This window comes from Dermacentor variabilis, chromosome 11 (assembly GCF_050947875.1).
Source record: "Dermacentor variabilis isolate Ectoservices chromosome 11, ASM5094787v1, whole genome shotgun sequence".
Lineage (NCBI taxonomy): Eukaryota > Metazoa > Arthropoda > Arachnida > Ixodida > Ixodidae > Dermacentor > Dermacentor variabilis.
Window position 1 is genome coordinate 80499734 of NC_134578.1, and position 14724 is coordinate 80514457.

General features: G+C 44.5%; 1 protein-coding gene across 2 annotated transcripts in view; it reads left to right on the top strand.

Annotated features, from left to right (window-relative positions):
* The first annotated feature begins 4539 nt into the window (after positions 1-4539).
* The window catches only part of LOC142564622 (uncharacterized), a 36167-nt gene continuing 25982 nt past the window's right edge, over positions 4540-14724 (top strand). The window contains exon 1 of one of the 2 annotated variants that reach the window (XM_075675689.1): positions 4540-4689. In XM_075675689.1, coding sequence (XP_075531804.1) covers positions 4600-4689 — 90 coding nt within the window. In that variant the 5' untranslated portion in view covers positions 4540-4599. The remainder of the gene's footprint in view (positions 4690-14724) is intronic. The other variant, XM_075675690.1, reaches the window with a different exon arrangement.

Here is a 14724-nt window from a genome sequence, read left to right on the forward strand (position 1 = left end):
CATCACACCAGCGTCCTGAGACGTCTTCAGTGCAACGCTAAACATTCCTATTGCTTTCAGTGATTCACCTGCGGGTAAAACTGATCATTTTACCACAACCAGCAATCTCAGCGTCGGCGGCATGACGTATCCGACTTCATCGGCTGCTGCCTTGCACGTCGGCTTGCAGCACGACGCGGTAATTAATAAATCGCCCTGCGTTTATGCGCTGGCGCGAGTACAACCGGGCAGACGAAAGAACATCTGAAGGCTTCTGCTCCTTGAATACCTGACTTCGGCTGGTTTTACGGATAAGTTTCTCTGGTCGTTTTGTATGCGTTTGTTCCTATGCGTGTCGGCATTGCGCTGCGAGGTCGTGTGTGTGTGTGTGGCTGCCGTGCGTCATCCACAAATTTTTCTCGCACTCCTTGGATCTTGCTGGTGAGTTGGTTCCGTTTTTTTTTTTTCACAACTGTAACATAAGAAATCGTGTAAGAGCCGCGAGGGGCGCAGACCCGCGAGATCGACGACAAATAGGAGAAATTTACGCTTTGTCTAAAGGTGCGTCGGACGCACGCGAATCCCAGAAGCTAGTGGTACGTTGTACAAACTTTCTCGCGCCTGCGGTGCTCGTGATGAGTCGGCCATGTCGCATTACATCTTTCTCGCGCCTTACCGTGCTCTACCTCCAACATAATATTGCTGATATTCCAGAGGGAGCAGTGTGGGCCCTAGTATAGTCTGGGCCTGGTTTCCTGGAGCAGTATCTTCGCTCATGTCAGGCTTTTCGTGTGCTGCTACCTACCGACCTTCGCGCATGTGTTTGTAGGAGGACGTTTATTTAAATAAAAGGGAACCATGAAAAAATTCCTTTGAAATGCCACGGCTTTTCTCTCTCGCACCTGCTTGTACTAGCGCCTGCGCACAAATGTCGAATGATCCCTCAAATGACCCTCTCGTTCTGTCCCAGTAGCACAGACCTAGTTTGCCATGTAGGCGTCAAATACGTTCATTGAAGAGCGGCACATACCAACTAGCACGTATCCAGTGACAAAAGGTGGCATCAAAGAGGTTTACTGATAGCCGGAAAAGACCGAGTGGCACATACCTAGTGGAGCAAGTAGGTGTCAGAGTTTTCTCGAAAAGCTGTGCATGCCCATTCTCGCATATACAGTGTTCCAATGGATGTCGGTGTGAGAGAGGTTCATTAAGGAGCGGCACGTATTTACACGATGGCAGATACTCAGCGACCCACGTTGCTCTGATGGTCAGTCTCGAGCTCCTATACCTCAGCACAGCAGCCGGGTGCGCTAACTATTCGACCACGGAATACCCAGTCTCCAACAAATGAAGAAAATTGGTTATATTCAAACCTGCAAGCATAGACAGATGGACAGACGGCCCCCGGAAAGTCCACGGAGTATCCTTAGAATGCTTAGCAAGATCAGTGCTCTTGCTTGGTCGGAGCCACTTTAGTTGGTGCCCAGTTTTCCATATAAATCACCAAACGATAGGCCATAGGTTACGTGACAACTACCAGGGAAGTGGCGATACATGTATATGCATGCTGCGCCAAGCGATAACTTCGTAGCAGTGGTTAGCTGGGTAAAAGAAGGTCACCAGAAAAAGACAAGCAATGCGAGTATGAGGGAAATTCAGAAAACTCAGAAAATTAGAGGCCTAAACTATAAACCTTTGTAAAGGCTGACCAAATTATTGAGTAAAGCAAATCCAAGAAATTAAGAATATTTAATTGAATAACCCTTCTTAAGAAAGAGTTAGTGGTATAATAATAACGTTGGCGGGATTGAAACAAATTCAATAAAAATAGCCTTCCGTAGAACATAAATTATTCTAATAGGTTGAACAAGCTGTGTAGGAGAGCGCAAGCATTTCATTACGAAATACCAATTACGTGATGCTTGGAGCGCTATTTTCCCACTCTTTCAAACAGGCTTAAGCTTGATGTTCGACTCTGCTTCAAATACTTACAGCAGTATATTCTCACGATCTGCTTTGTCGCGCCCTGTAGGGATGAAAAAAAAACCAAAGATAGCTATAAAGCAAGTGCATTTGCCCCTGATTATGAATGCAAATTATTTATATATGCGCAGGAAATTACCACTGTCCGTAAAGAACCAAATATGGTATACATTAATTCCAGTATAGGCTATCATGACCGTGGAAAAATATTTTATATGTATATATGTCTCTACGGTCAAAAATGGAACTATATTTATAAACATAAAGCGGACGCCGCTACATACGATGCTAAAGTGATGTCTAAGATTTTTGAGTATCAATGCGAAAGCTTGTCTGCAAGTGTGAGGATGAAAACTTGAAGTCCCAATCCAGTTTGTGAAGGTGGGTTGCCAGCGAAGCTGTTACCTTCCACTTAACCTATTCTAGTTTAACGAATGAAGTGAGTAGGCCGTAAAATGCAGAGTATAATCATTTGTCGCACAACGACTTTCACGACGGCTTTTTGATCGCTGTGGTATATACTGAGGTTTTCGGTTTTGGCAGTCGCCACGTTCTTCGCAAACGTTAGGTCGACACACGAGTCACGAATGGTGGTTTGTAGTTTCTTTTCTGTGTAACACTTCAGTACAAACTCTTAGAAGACATAATTCTGAGGCAGCTCCTCGCAGTTTTAAGTCTTCATAACATCATAGAACTTACGAGCAGATTATATATGACATCAGGAAAGTGCACCATCATGCTCGGGAAAGAGGGCACAACAGTATATTTCAACGGTTTCCTGCTCACTGTGGCATCGTCAGCAACAACCTAACTGACAAGGCTGCCCCGTCTACCCATGAATATACCCAGACGCGTTCAACACCTTTGGCGAGGTTGGACGCTGCCAGGGAACTTCGCCGCCTTGAACGAAAAAAGTCACAAAATCTCTGGAGTTCAAGTGCCTTCAATTGTTGTAGGGTCCCGTTGCAGTCTTTGACTTTGGGACCCTCGTCTGCATATTGTATCTTACCAATGCATTGTATTTAAAGAATAATAAACTGAAACTGAATTGCCGAATACATAAATCGGACCCCACGCTACGGCCACAATTGCCATCTATCATTTCCCGCGGTGAAACAACCTTGCTGTGCCGCTTTTCGCTGGGAGTGACGTTCACGAACGCATACTCCTATCGTTTGTGAATAGCCGATAGCCTGATTGCGACTCCTGTCGGTGCGAGGAAACTATCGACCACCTATTCTGTACATTCCCTCGCTACGATGCACGCCTCTCCCTGCGGGCAACTTGACACAGACTGGGCTCAAGACCGTTCACCGATTCAAAGATACTCAGACATGACCACACCTGTCACTGGGACGAAAAGCGATTCGTGCACTAGTGCCATACATGAAGTGCACCGGCTTAAGAGATCGTTTATAGCGTCTCTGTATATAGTGTGCCTCCCACACGCACTCAGTGCTTACCCTCTCCCTTCTTTCCTGTTTCTATTACACTTTCCCCTACCGCCAGTCGAGGGCATGAAACAGAGTGCTCTTCTGGTTGACCTCCCTGCCTCTGCTGTCCTTGCTTTCTCCCTCTCTTAGAAGAGAAATCCCACGAACCACTTGTTTTCCGGTTTCGAAATGTCGACGTTAAAGTCCCCAACGATGACGAATGGCGAAGCGTTATCTCTCGCGAACAGCGCGAAGTGCGTTCGCATGAACCGCTCTACGTCGGCCTTGGAAGTGGCCGGCGGAATGCACACGGTGAAGATGACGGTTCCATCGCGGGTGTTCACGGCACACACATAGCCGCAGTCGACCACGCGGTCACGCAAGCGTCTTCCGTACAAGGCGACTCCGGCAGAGCGGTTGTCACTTCATTTCGCGGTCGTTATTCCAACGCAGCCGGTCACTTCGGCGACTATGTCCGTCCACGTTTCCGAGAGACACAGCACCTGAACCTCGTTGAGTACCAAGTCATGCGTTATAACTTTGGAATTAAGACCAAGCGATCTCACGTTGAGAGAGACAAGCGAGATCGAGTGTGGTTCCCTCAACGTGGCAAGGCAGGCCTTCGTGACGGTGGCTAGGGGATGGCGCCGAGTTTTCTGTGGACCGCCACAATAAAATAGCTGGTTTGTAGAGGTAAACAGCTTCGCTGTAAAAGCGTTTGTCCCTTTTATTCCAGCTTCGATCGATTCACGAATCGCTGTGCCAACGAACAAGGCTCGGCGCGGCTGCTTCTCGAAGCATATATCTTTACTCTTGTGGGTCATTCGTTTTACATTTCATGTGTAAAGTTAGCACAAACATCTTAAAGCGTCTGAGAGTGCGCATCTTCAGCATGAATCGGTTAACACGAGTGGTGAAGCGTAGGAAAGCGATAAAATATTACGCTGAAGTAGAAGATGAACTTTGTATGTTGGGTCATGAAAAGGCTCGGTAAAATTACGAGGCATGCCGTTGTTCACAAAGGTCAATTTCATGTTGTCGAGCGCACTTTCTGCTCTTTCAAGGAGCGACGAACAAGGAGAGAATATATAGTCATTGAATGTTCTGTCTTTGCTGACGTGCAAGCCAGTATTTCAGATATATATTTGCCCTACAGCTGCCTTTATGTTAGACAGCTTCGCAGTGCGTCAGTCGAATATCTAGAATGATATTCGCTATACTTCTTTCCGTTTTTACCATAGGAGAGGCGGACTTCGACTACCATGCCAGACCAACCTATGCAGATGTGCTAAAGGTAAGAAAGTCTGTCTCGCGGTAAAGGTATGGTCATTTATATGCCGTCGGTTATTTTACACCTCCTTCGTGAGATGTAAAGATTATCTTTACTATGTCGCGGTCGGCGGTCTTCTATCTTTTTGTTGTGAGAATCGAGAGAGTATTCTTACAAAATAGAGAGCGAGATATTTGTCTACGAAGGCCTAGCTTGACACAAGCTGAATTTCGGTAAAGCAGTAACAAGTCGGTGTAATAATTCCCAGCACGTTTCTTCTGGAACACAAACAGTTATCAGCGGTTCCCAGCGACACAGTTTCCGTATTAGCTAGTGCCCTTTGGCAGTGGTAGCAGAAAAATAAACAGCAAGGATAAAATTTTTCTGGTTGCACTGGGTAGACAAATGAAGTGCACATAGAATGCATAAAATTTCGATTAGCTTTCAATAATTTCTTACAAACTGCGAATATTGCTCCGGCAACTAAAACGGCAACAACATGTTGGTACATACATTCGGGCTTTTATTTCGCGTATATTCCGCAACAGCCGAAACTATAGTAAGGCTGTTTCAAATTGTGATAAAGTTAATTTAGTCTGTTCTATATAAGATGCAACTGCCATACTCCATCGAGTTGAGGTTTGTTTCTCGCTTTCTGGTAAGACAATACCCAATACATGCGCACAAGGGTTTTTTTATGTTCCGTTCCCAAAGCGAAATGATCAACAGGGGTAGAACCAGGAATGTCGCTGTAAGGAACGTTTGTCTTCCTTGGGGTAGCAAGTGCTCTCCGGAGCAGTAGTTTTATGTATGGCTAGCTCACTGTTATCTCCGCTCAAACTAGGAAGGGATAGATGCAGAATAAAGTGGTGCAGAGAAGAGGATGCCCAAAATGAAAATATGCGAAAATGGGGAAAGCGAAAAATGTTTCAGAGCATGTGCAATAAAGGTACTAGCTTTATAGAGATATTGCAAACAGTGCCCTCAACGCAGCAAACGCTCTTAACATAGGCGTGCAGAGTTGGCATGTGGCCCACTGAAAGAAAAACTCAGCTTTAGCATTGCATAAAACTATATGTGGTAACTACTCATCGAATATGTATAAAACAAACTTGCCGTATCCAAGTGTAGATGAGCAAGCGAGGGTAGCATATATTCTGGCTTAGAACACAAGCTACTCCAAGTCAATGGCAAGTGCACATCCTCTGGTGAGACACGGCTAAACTGATGGCCATTTGTTTAGGGAAAACGGCGGCGTAGTTTGTCACCCCGTGACGTGTTTGGTTGTGTTTTGTGCTAACTGCAACAGGTGGCGTCACAGTTATATTGCCGCGATGTCGCGAGCGAGCTGTATGAGACTATAGGCTACGTCTTACTCCATCCATGTTGAGAACCAAAGACAAGAAGATGGCCAAGTTAAAGCCTGAACATTGCTGTTATGGTCCGATAAAGCTATGAGAAGACTACGACTTACACCTCTCGTGAAAGAGACAAAGCACTTGTAAGTGGCTACGAACTGGGCCTGAAGCGTGCAAGCCTAACCAGTCAAGTGCCGCCAGCAATTTATTTTGGATCCAATAAAGGAAGGCTGTGACAGACCTCACAAAAGACTGTTTATGTTTTAAAAACAAAGAAAAGTGGGGTTTAGTTGTCACAGAAAGGGATGACGTGGTAGGTACTGCTTTTGGTTCTTTCAAGAAGTTTCTGTGTCAAAAATGGGAAATGGATTCGCACATCAAAGTGCACGTCACCAATACGGCAGAATTACTCTCTCTATGCAACAGGAATGTCGAAAACGAGTTAGAAAGGTAGCGGTGGTAACAAGAACATAAAGAAAGAATGCAAAATGAAAAATGGCATAGCTTGTCCATGTTGTAGCGCATAAGCATGCATGAAACCACAAGAAAATGCACCAGTATAAGCTTTTGACCTTTGTGGTGGACAATCATATTTCTTTTATCACGTCACACACTGCATAGAATGAAAGCGAACGCAATTGTGCCTGTTGTCATTCCTTGCAATGCATTTGAACTGCCGCGTCACTAAAGCTTCGCTTCCTGTAGATTCCAGTATATTCGTTAAATCTAAGAAAAAGTGTAATGTATTTTGTTATCCACAACGAATGAGCAGAAGTTCTTCATCAGACGTATTCTCTAAATCTGTACGAGGCAACTACTTACCGCCGTGTTTGTGCCCTGCAGTTAGTGCCAAGTATTTGAATGGAAAGGCTAAACTTGTAGACAACATTCCTGCACAGAAGGAATTCCCTACGCCATACGGATGACTGCACGCACGTTACTTAAGGTAGAGCCTGCTTACAGTGGTTAGATGGCCGATCACAAATAGATGGCGCTACAGGTCCGTCGCCAAATGACGTCTCCACAGTGCAGCCCAGAGCCTTCTGAATGAAGTCAAATGCCTGAAGCACCATAAAATAAATATGGGCTTTTCCTAACTCTATTGACTCAACATGATAGCGTATGAGATATATGCATCAAAGTGTGGCTTGGTACAAGTAATAAACCATCCTTCGACACTATGCAATATTCGCGTATCTTGCGGCGCCAGTATGGGGAATAGCGAGTTCACATGTGACGCGGATTGTGTCTTTGAGAAAATAATTTATTCATTGACGCGATAATTAGTATGTTTACAAGATAGGCTACTTAGCTTTAAAAATGTTTAGCTCGTATGTGAATGCAGTATCAACAGTTACGATCATGGATGAGCGACGAACATTTCGACGTTGTTTCGTGCACTTTATATGTCGAAAGACAGCCTTGCTTCCTAATGATTTCCCGTCTCGTAAGGCGCGTTTTATCATCAGGGCGAGACAACCACTGAGAGATCGTAAGTATGGGCGATTGAAGATGTAAAGTATGCATGCCGACGTGGCAAGAAACTGCAAGCATTCCCTGCATACAGAAATTTTCTGATGTTGTGGAAAGTATGGGGATTAAGAATGAGTGTCTGGCTGCAAAGTTTGTTACAAGAATGTAAAGTTAACGAAATACCCGGTAACCAACGGCAATTTTGTTATTGGAAAGCAAATTTTCTTGTCCTTCTTTTTCTAAGCGTACGACTATCTCTTGTACTGATAAGCTAACAGAACAATAGCATATCTATGTTTCAAGGCCTTCGTTCATGTATAGCTCGGACAATTCTCGCTGCTTATATACCTCTGGCGACTATCAGTCTCTTGCATGTCGAGAAGAACCTATGGTTGCAAGAGGCGGTAAAAACGACACATTTTTATTAGAACTGGAAACAATGCTTTCTACAGAGTTTTAGCACACAACTTTCATGAAATATTACATAGTACCGGAGAGATGAAAATTATGTGCTGCTACGCTAAATATATAAATGAAAGATTATTTTGTACAATCGGGTACATTCCTTCATCGGAGGACGCAAACGACGTTCCTTTACTCACCGGCGTCAGGCTAAACGGCTCATTTCTGTAAACAGCTGAAAGCTGTCGCATGGATGGCGAATAATCACTCACAAAGCAAAAACATCGCATTTCTACATTTACGTCGTCATTACGTCGTCCGCTATCGGGCAGGGAAAGACAGGAGACGTTTTATGGCAGTAAATACAGCATGCGCGCATAGACGCTATACAATCTACATACATGTGATCCTGTACGACAGACTCTTTTACACATATACTGTCGCTAAACAACATACCACCCCCTATGTGTGTGCTGGTCACCTTCACTCGTACACTCCAAACAAATGAGTACTTGACTTCACCAAAATGTCGGGCTCCCTAGAGTCCCCTTCATTTTAAGATCTGAACTGCCAATAGGATGTAGCTAAGGCTACACAAACCTTGTCACTATATATGTTTGAACAGTTTTTCTGTGCGGCTCCATTAGTCAATAACGTTCATCTAGAATAAATATTGTTACGCTGGTAAAAACGTCCAGAGGTACAAGTGTACAAGCTGGTACAAAGGTGACAGCTGCAGCAGGCACTCTACCACTTCCTCGTTGTCGCTCTCTTGCCCACACGGTCTTGTCCCGACGCACCGTAACAATATTATTTGATTCAAACCTACCGTAATTAAGAAGTTATTCCACAATTCCATATAATATTCTCCCGTAATATTTATACCCTTCTGGGTTCCGAATATTCGTTGTTTATATCGCCTTTCCGTGTCCACGGAAAGAGTAAAACTCTTGTTTGAGACTACCCGCTCTTCAGAAGATGCCTTGACCTTGTAGAACATGAACGCACCAACACAACAAATCGAAACAACCCGCAGCAGATCGACCGTGGTCCCTTGCTGTACTTAGGTTCACTCCCCTCGTTTCCCTTTACCTGTCCAAGTTCTCTCTCTCTCTCTCTCTCTCTCGCTCTTGTGTCATGTTCTGACACTCTTACATTTCCCTGTCGTGCGTGTTCGATGAGTTGCAGACGCTGTAAAATGGGGCAGGGCGAATGATAGCGGCACCGCCAGGGAGCCGCTGGCAACCATGGCAGTTGCTCTGAAAGGGGGGCGGTAATGGAAGGCTGGTGAGAGCGGTTGCGATGGCAGTAGCTGGTGGCAGGAGGAAAATTGTGCTGTGCTGTGGCGCGCATTTTTGGCGACATTTCAGCGGTGCTGCGTTACGCTGGTTTTCAGGCATGAGTCCGTTATCTGCGGCTAATATTGGTAATATCGATGAATATTTAATGATTTAAAACGTATCCCGCATGACATTCCAACCCACGAATCAGTCTGGGTTCTAGCTTTGATGTCCCCGTTGCCGCTTTGGTGTCCTGGAGGCGTCGTCAATAATTCGAAATAATGACACGTTGTTACAATTAGTAAAAAACACGCCTAAATAAATAAAATTACGTACAGCCGCTAATTTGTGACGCTAAGTTCAGCACTATCGCGCCCCGCGACTTCTGCGACACCAGTCAGAACTTTTCCTCTGAAGGTACGTCGGTCAGATTTTATCGCGCCTGCGGCGCTGGTGCTGAGTCAGTCATCGTCACCGGTGGCCTTTCAGCCACTTGTGTCAAACCACGGTGGCCAAGGCGCTCTGCCTTCTAGATTTTCAATATATGCCGACCGGGCTCTACTACGGTCAAAGGCTATGATCCGCCACGACAGACTTAGCATAAGGCGCCGCAGGTGGGAGACAGTCCTGTAGCTAGCGTCCGAGCGTAAAGAAACCCGACCTCACTGCGCCATTCCGGCACGCCTAGGTACAAACGCCTACAACACGCGCCGAAAAACCTGCTCCGTAGCGCCTAAAGGTCCTTAGTAGCGCCCAGGCAGAGTCATATTCTAGGAGCAAAAGCCTCCAGATTCTCTCTCTCGCGCTCACTCTTGCACGCGCCTGCGCACGAACAGCTGGCGATGCTCAATGAACGACTCGTCGAAATGGCCTCGTAATCCATCTTTTACGGGTTCCTTTGCTGCCCTCTGACGCACGCCGCTGGAAACGCTTTGGAAGTGTGTCGGCGATTTCGCCGATTGATTTGCATACCTGCGCCCATATTGTGTGTGAGTCGATTGTGCGTTTCGTGGGTCACGATTATTTATGAATGGCTCCTCCTGGGCAGAATGTCGTTCACCCATCTACTAGTGGTTGAACAGGCCTGATTACGTTAATGTGATCACAGTGCGGCCGACATAGGCACGCTGAGTCCCGTCTGCCGACGCGGTTGCCTTGGTTTGTTGTCGCTGATGTCTGCGCTGGCACCTCGCTTTTTGTATTCGTTTTACTCATAGAGTAAATGTTTCGCATATTCAAGAAGCCTTAGAGCGCAGCTTTCCATATCGGATTTGCCAAAGCGGTGTATTTGTTTACATCGACATCTACAGACACAGGTCACTGTTAGCTTCGGATATTCCAGAAAGGACGCATCACTGATATGTGACAATATCGAACTGTAGCAAAACAAACATATTTGCGCATGTGTGACGCGTTGTCCAACCCTGAAATGAGTCTATATGAGTGGCTGAGCTACTTAGACAACGGCAATTGTGATCCAGACACACATATTACAGGCTCTTATTACTGATACTCGCCTTCGTTTAACGTCATCGTACTTACAGATTGCGCGTGCCATAATGTCATCATCATCAGCAGCATGGCAACGCCCACTGAAGGGCAAAGGCCTCACCCATACTTCTCCCACTACCCCGGTCATGTGCTAATTGTGGCCATGTTGTCCCCGCAAACTTCTTAATCTCATCCGCCCACCTAACTTTCTGCCGTCCCCTCCTACGCTTCCTTTCTCTTGGAATCCAGTCCGTAACCCTTAATGACCATCGGTTATCTTCCCTCCTCATTACATGTTCTGCTCATGTCCCATTTATTTTTCTTGATTTCCACTAAGATGTCATTAACTCGGCTTGTTCCCTGTTACATTCTACCGGCCAAAGGCCGGCAGCTACGCGTTGAAATCCAGGCCGATTTGCAGAGCAAAAAGGCTACGTTTTATTTCCAGCTCGGAAATATCTATAGAAGAGAAAAGAGAGAAAGAAGGAATGAGGGACCATCGACGCATGCGCGGAGAGGCGCACGTGGCTCCGAATAGGTTATCTGCAGCAGTTCCCTCATCCAATCCGCTCTTTTCATATCCCTTAACGTTACACTCATCATTTTACTTTCCATAGCTCGTTGCGTCGTCCTAAATTTAAGTACAACCATTTTCGTAAGCTTCCAAGTTTCTGCCCCATGGGTGAGTGCTGGTGCGCCACAGCAGTTATGCACTTTTCTCTTGAGGGATAATGACAACCTGCTGTTCACGATCTGAGGATGCCTGCCAAACGCACCCCAGCCCATTCTTCATCTGATTATTTCAGTCTCATGATCCGGATCTGCGGTCACTACATGCCCTAAGTAGACGTATTCCTTTGCCTTTTCCAGTGCCTCGCTACCTATCATAAACTGCTGTTCTCTTCCGAGACTATTAAACATTATTTTCGTTTTCTGCAGATTAATCTTTAGACCCACCTTTGTGCTTTGCCTGTCCAGGTCAATGAGCATGCATTGCACTTGGTCCCCTGAGTTACTAAGCAAGGCAATATCATAAGCGAATCGCAAGTTACTGCTACCTGCTAACTGCTAACGAATAGACAGTTATTGGCAGATACGAAATATGTCTGGAATATTATGGGAATGAGTTAAATAACTACATTATAATTCAGCAAAGCCTTTTCACTGTTAGGTTTTCCTTCGCGGCATTCGAAAATTTCATCCGGCCGTTTTACTTGGATCTATAGGCCGCCACTTGCCTTCGAGACCATTTGTTACTGAATCTAAATGCAGTTGCGGTCATTGCGTAACTCCCTGCGTTTCTGTACTCATTTATAGTGCACAAAATTTAAGGCGTAGAGCACCAATGTCATTCCCAGTGCACCAGCACCTGAATGCCGCAAGTTTGTTTACATTGGCACGTATGCCCACAGCTCTTCGTTTACTTAAACATATACGCTGTATTAATAACACCAAAGCGCTTAATTTGAGAACATTCCAAACACACGCAGATATTTGCGCATAGACCAGCGTTATGCAAGGCCCCTTGCGCGGCACACTGTGACCGGAATAGAGGAAGAGGAGGCGTTTTTAAATATATATATATATATATATATATATATATATATATATATATATATATATATATATATATATGTATGTATAAGGTAAGATCTGGTAGTGTAGCGTTTGGCAGAAACCTAGCTCTCACATTTTGTACGTACCATCATAACGCATTCAGTTTGCGTATTCAATAAATATTCTTAGATGAAACTTTGTAGTACAAGCGCTCGTTAACATAGCGTGTACAGTTTGCTTCGCAAAAATACGGATGTTCGCAAAACAAAAATACGGAATTCTGTCTGTTTCGTGCAAAACAGTGTAGCCACTCTGTTACTACAGTGACTGCCCTTTCCGTATATCAATGGAAGCTTTGGCTATGTACTTTAAATACAACATACTTTCCGTATTTTCACCTGCCATTCCTCCGTATAATGATGGAAATCCTCCGTATAGTGACGGAAAATTTTGCAGTGCAGGGATGGGCACTTGGGCCGTGGCACCATGCAAAAGGCGGATTTAAGGCATAATTTAGCAACCCAGTCTTTGATCGTCGTGTCACTCGCCAGTGCACTGAGCCAACGCACTCATCATGGCTGTCGGTTAGGAGCATCTATTTGACATAACCATGGAGTTCACGTTGATTCCAGCAAATCTCTAGCATCAGAGCATTTGATCGCGTGGTGGTTGTGTGGCCGTTCCAACAAGTTTCACCTAAGCATCCTAGCCAATTTACATTCCTTCGTTCCGTTGTAAAGGGCACATGGCTTAAAATCCAAAACCAGTAATTTTCTTTTCCTCTGTGCATATTAGCACTTCAATTTTTTTAGTTGCCCTTCCCCATTCAATTTTGCTGTTTTTTCTTGTTTCCTTGCCTTTATTGTATCGGGATTCACTAGTGGCATTCAAGTTGTTTAATCCTGCTCTAAGCGTCATTTTATAGCGTGTATTGTTTATATTCTTCAGACTTTAGCAGTTCCAACTCTATTTAATCTTCAACAAATTAAAGATTCTTCTTTATCCAGCTTTATGCAGTTGTATTTCCTATTTGGTTCCACTTCACAAACATAAAATGGCGTCCTACAAAATTAGCCGTGTTTCAACATTGTTAAAGCGCCCGCCAAAATTTTCGACTAACCAATAATTTGTTAAAAATCCTTGCTTCGAAAGCAATTAATCGATTAAAGGATGAAATCTTGAATGATTAATCGCTAATCGAATTAAGAGATTATTCTACCATCCCTAATTTGCCACCCAGCGGCCCGCTTAAAGCTCATTCATTTTTACGCCGCTTCCAAGGGCCATATAAATGGTGCATCTTCTGCTAAAATTAAGTGCTGAACATGTGTAGGATTTTATCCAGGACTTGACTGATAGTGTGGACACTCAAGTTCCGACTCAGGGACCAAAACCATATTTCGCGAGCCCGACACGACAATATTTAAAGTTGTGAACTCAGCGGTGCACAAACATAAACATTGCAGGAAATTACTCGTTTCCTACGGTGCCTGTAATTACTAGTATACGTATCGCATTTGAACTTATACAACTATTTAACCCACTAATGAAAGATTTGCTTCACATAGGTTAGGCCAAATGCAGTGGATCCGCACATTTGTTGTTTTTTTTTCTTTCCGGCGAGTGTCGATCCCGCTGCATTTGTCTTGTCTTTCTGCCTAATGTTATATGGAAGGAGCGGTTGAGCGCTTCACGGACCCACGTATGATGTGGCGTGCAGAATATGCCGTAGTTTGGTGTAAAAAGGTAAGCGTCCCGTACTGCAGTGCCGTTTGCCTGCAATAAGAAGCGCTGAACAGCGCTGCATACCCGTTTGCACGCTTTATTGAAAAAAAAAAACTTCGTTACAGAGTAACTTTCTATTTGGAAGGAACGTGGGAGAAGGTAAAGGCCGTAGGCAGGTATATTTGGACGTATACAAATCATGTATAAGCCAAATGAAAATTGATGTGCTATATATGAAGCTCTCATAAAGTTTGCGGGCTGTCCTGGAAGGACCGAGAGCGGCAGTAAGCTCATATTGAGATAAAAATAGGGCAAATATGCTGTGAATGACGCGTAGCGAAACGTTGAATTGTGTAGGTTACTTAGGTTTACTGAAAATACTCACCTAACATTCATTTTGTCTTATTATTTATGTGTCATACAAGGCGTGTTGTTCGTTTCGCAGGTGTCATCGGTCAGCTATACGAGGCAGGTTGTTTATATTTTGCTAAAATATAAAACATGTTGGGGGCTATCCATTATAAATGTTTAGGCTGTATAGATTGTTCGCAGGCCTTGACAAACAATACTTATTAGGAAATTCCCGAGAGCCGTACTGCAGTTATCCGCAATGTTTTCTAGAGCCCTGAAAGACCTGAAAAATAAAAGCGTTGAAGTTTTGCGCACATCACAGGAGTGATAGATGTAGGGCATGTGGAAACTTCTGTTAGCTTATTAGAAGCATTACTGACAATTATTTTTGAGGCTTCGATTTTTTATATTTATGCCGCATC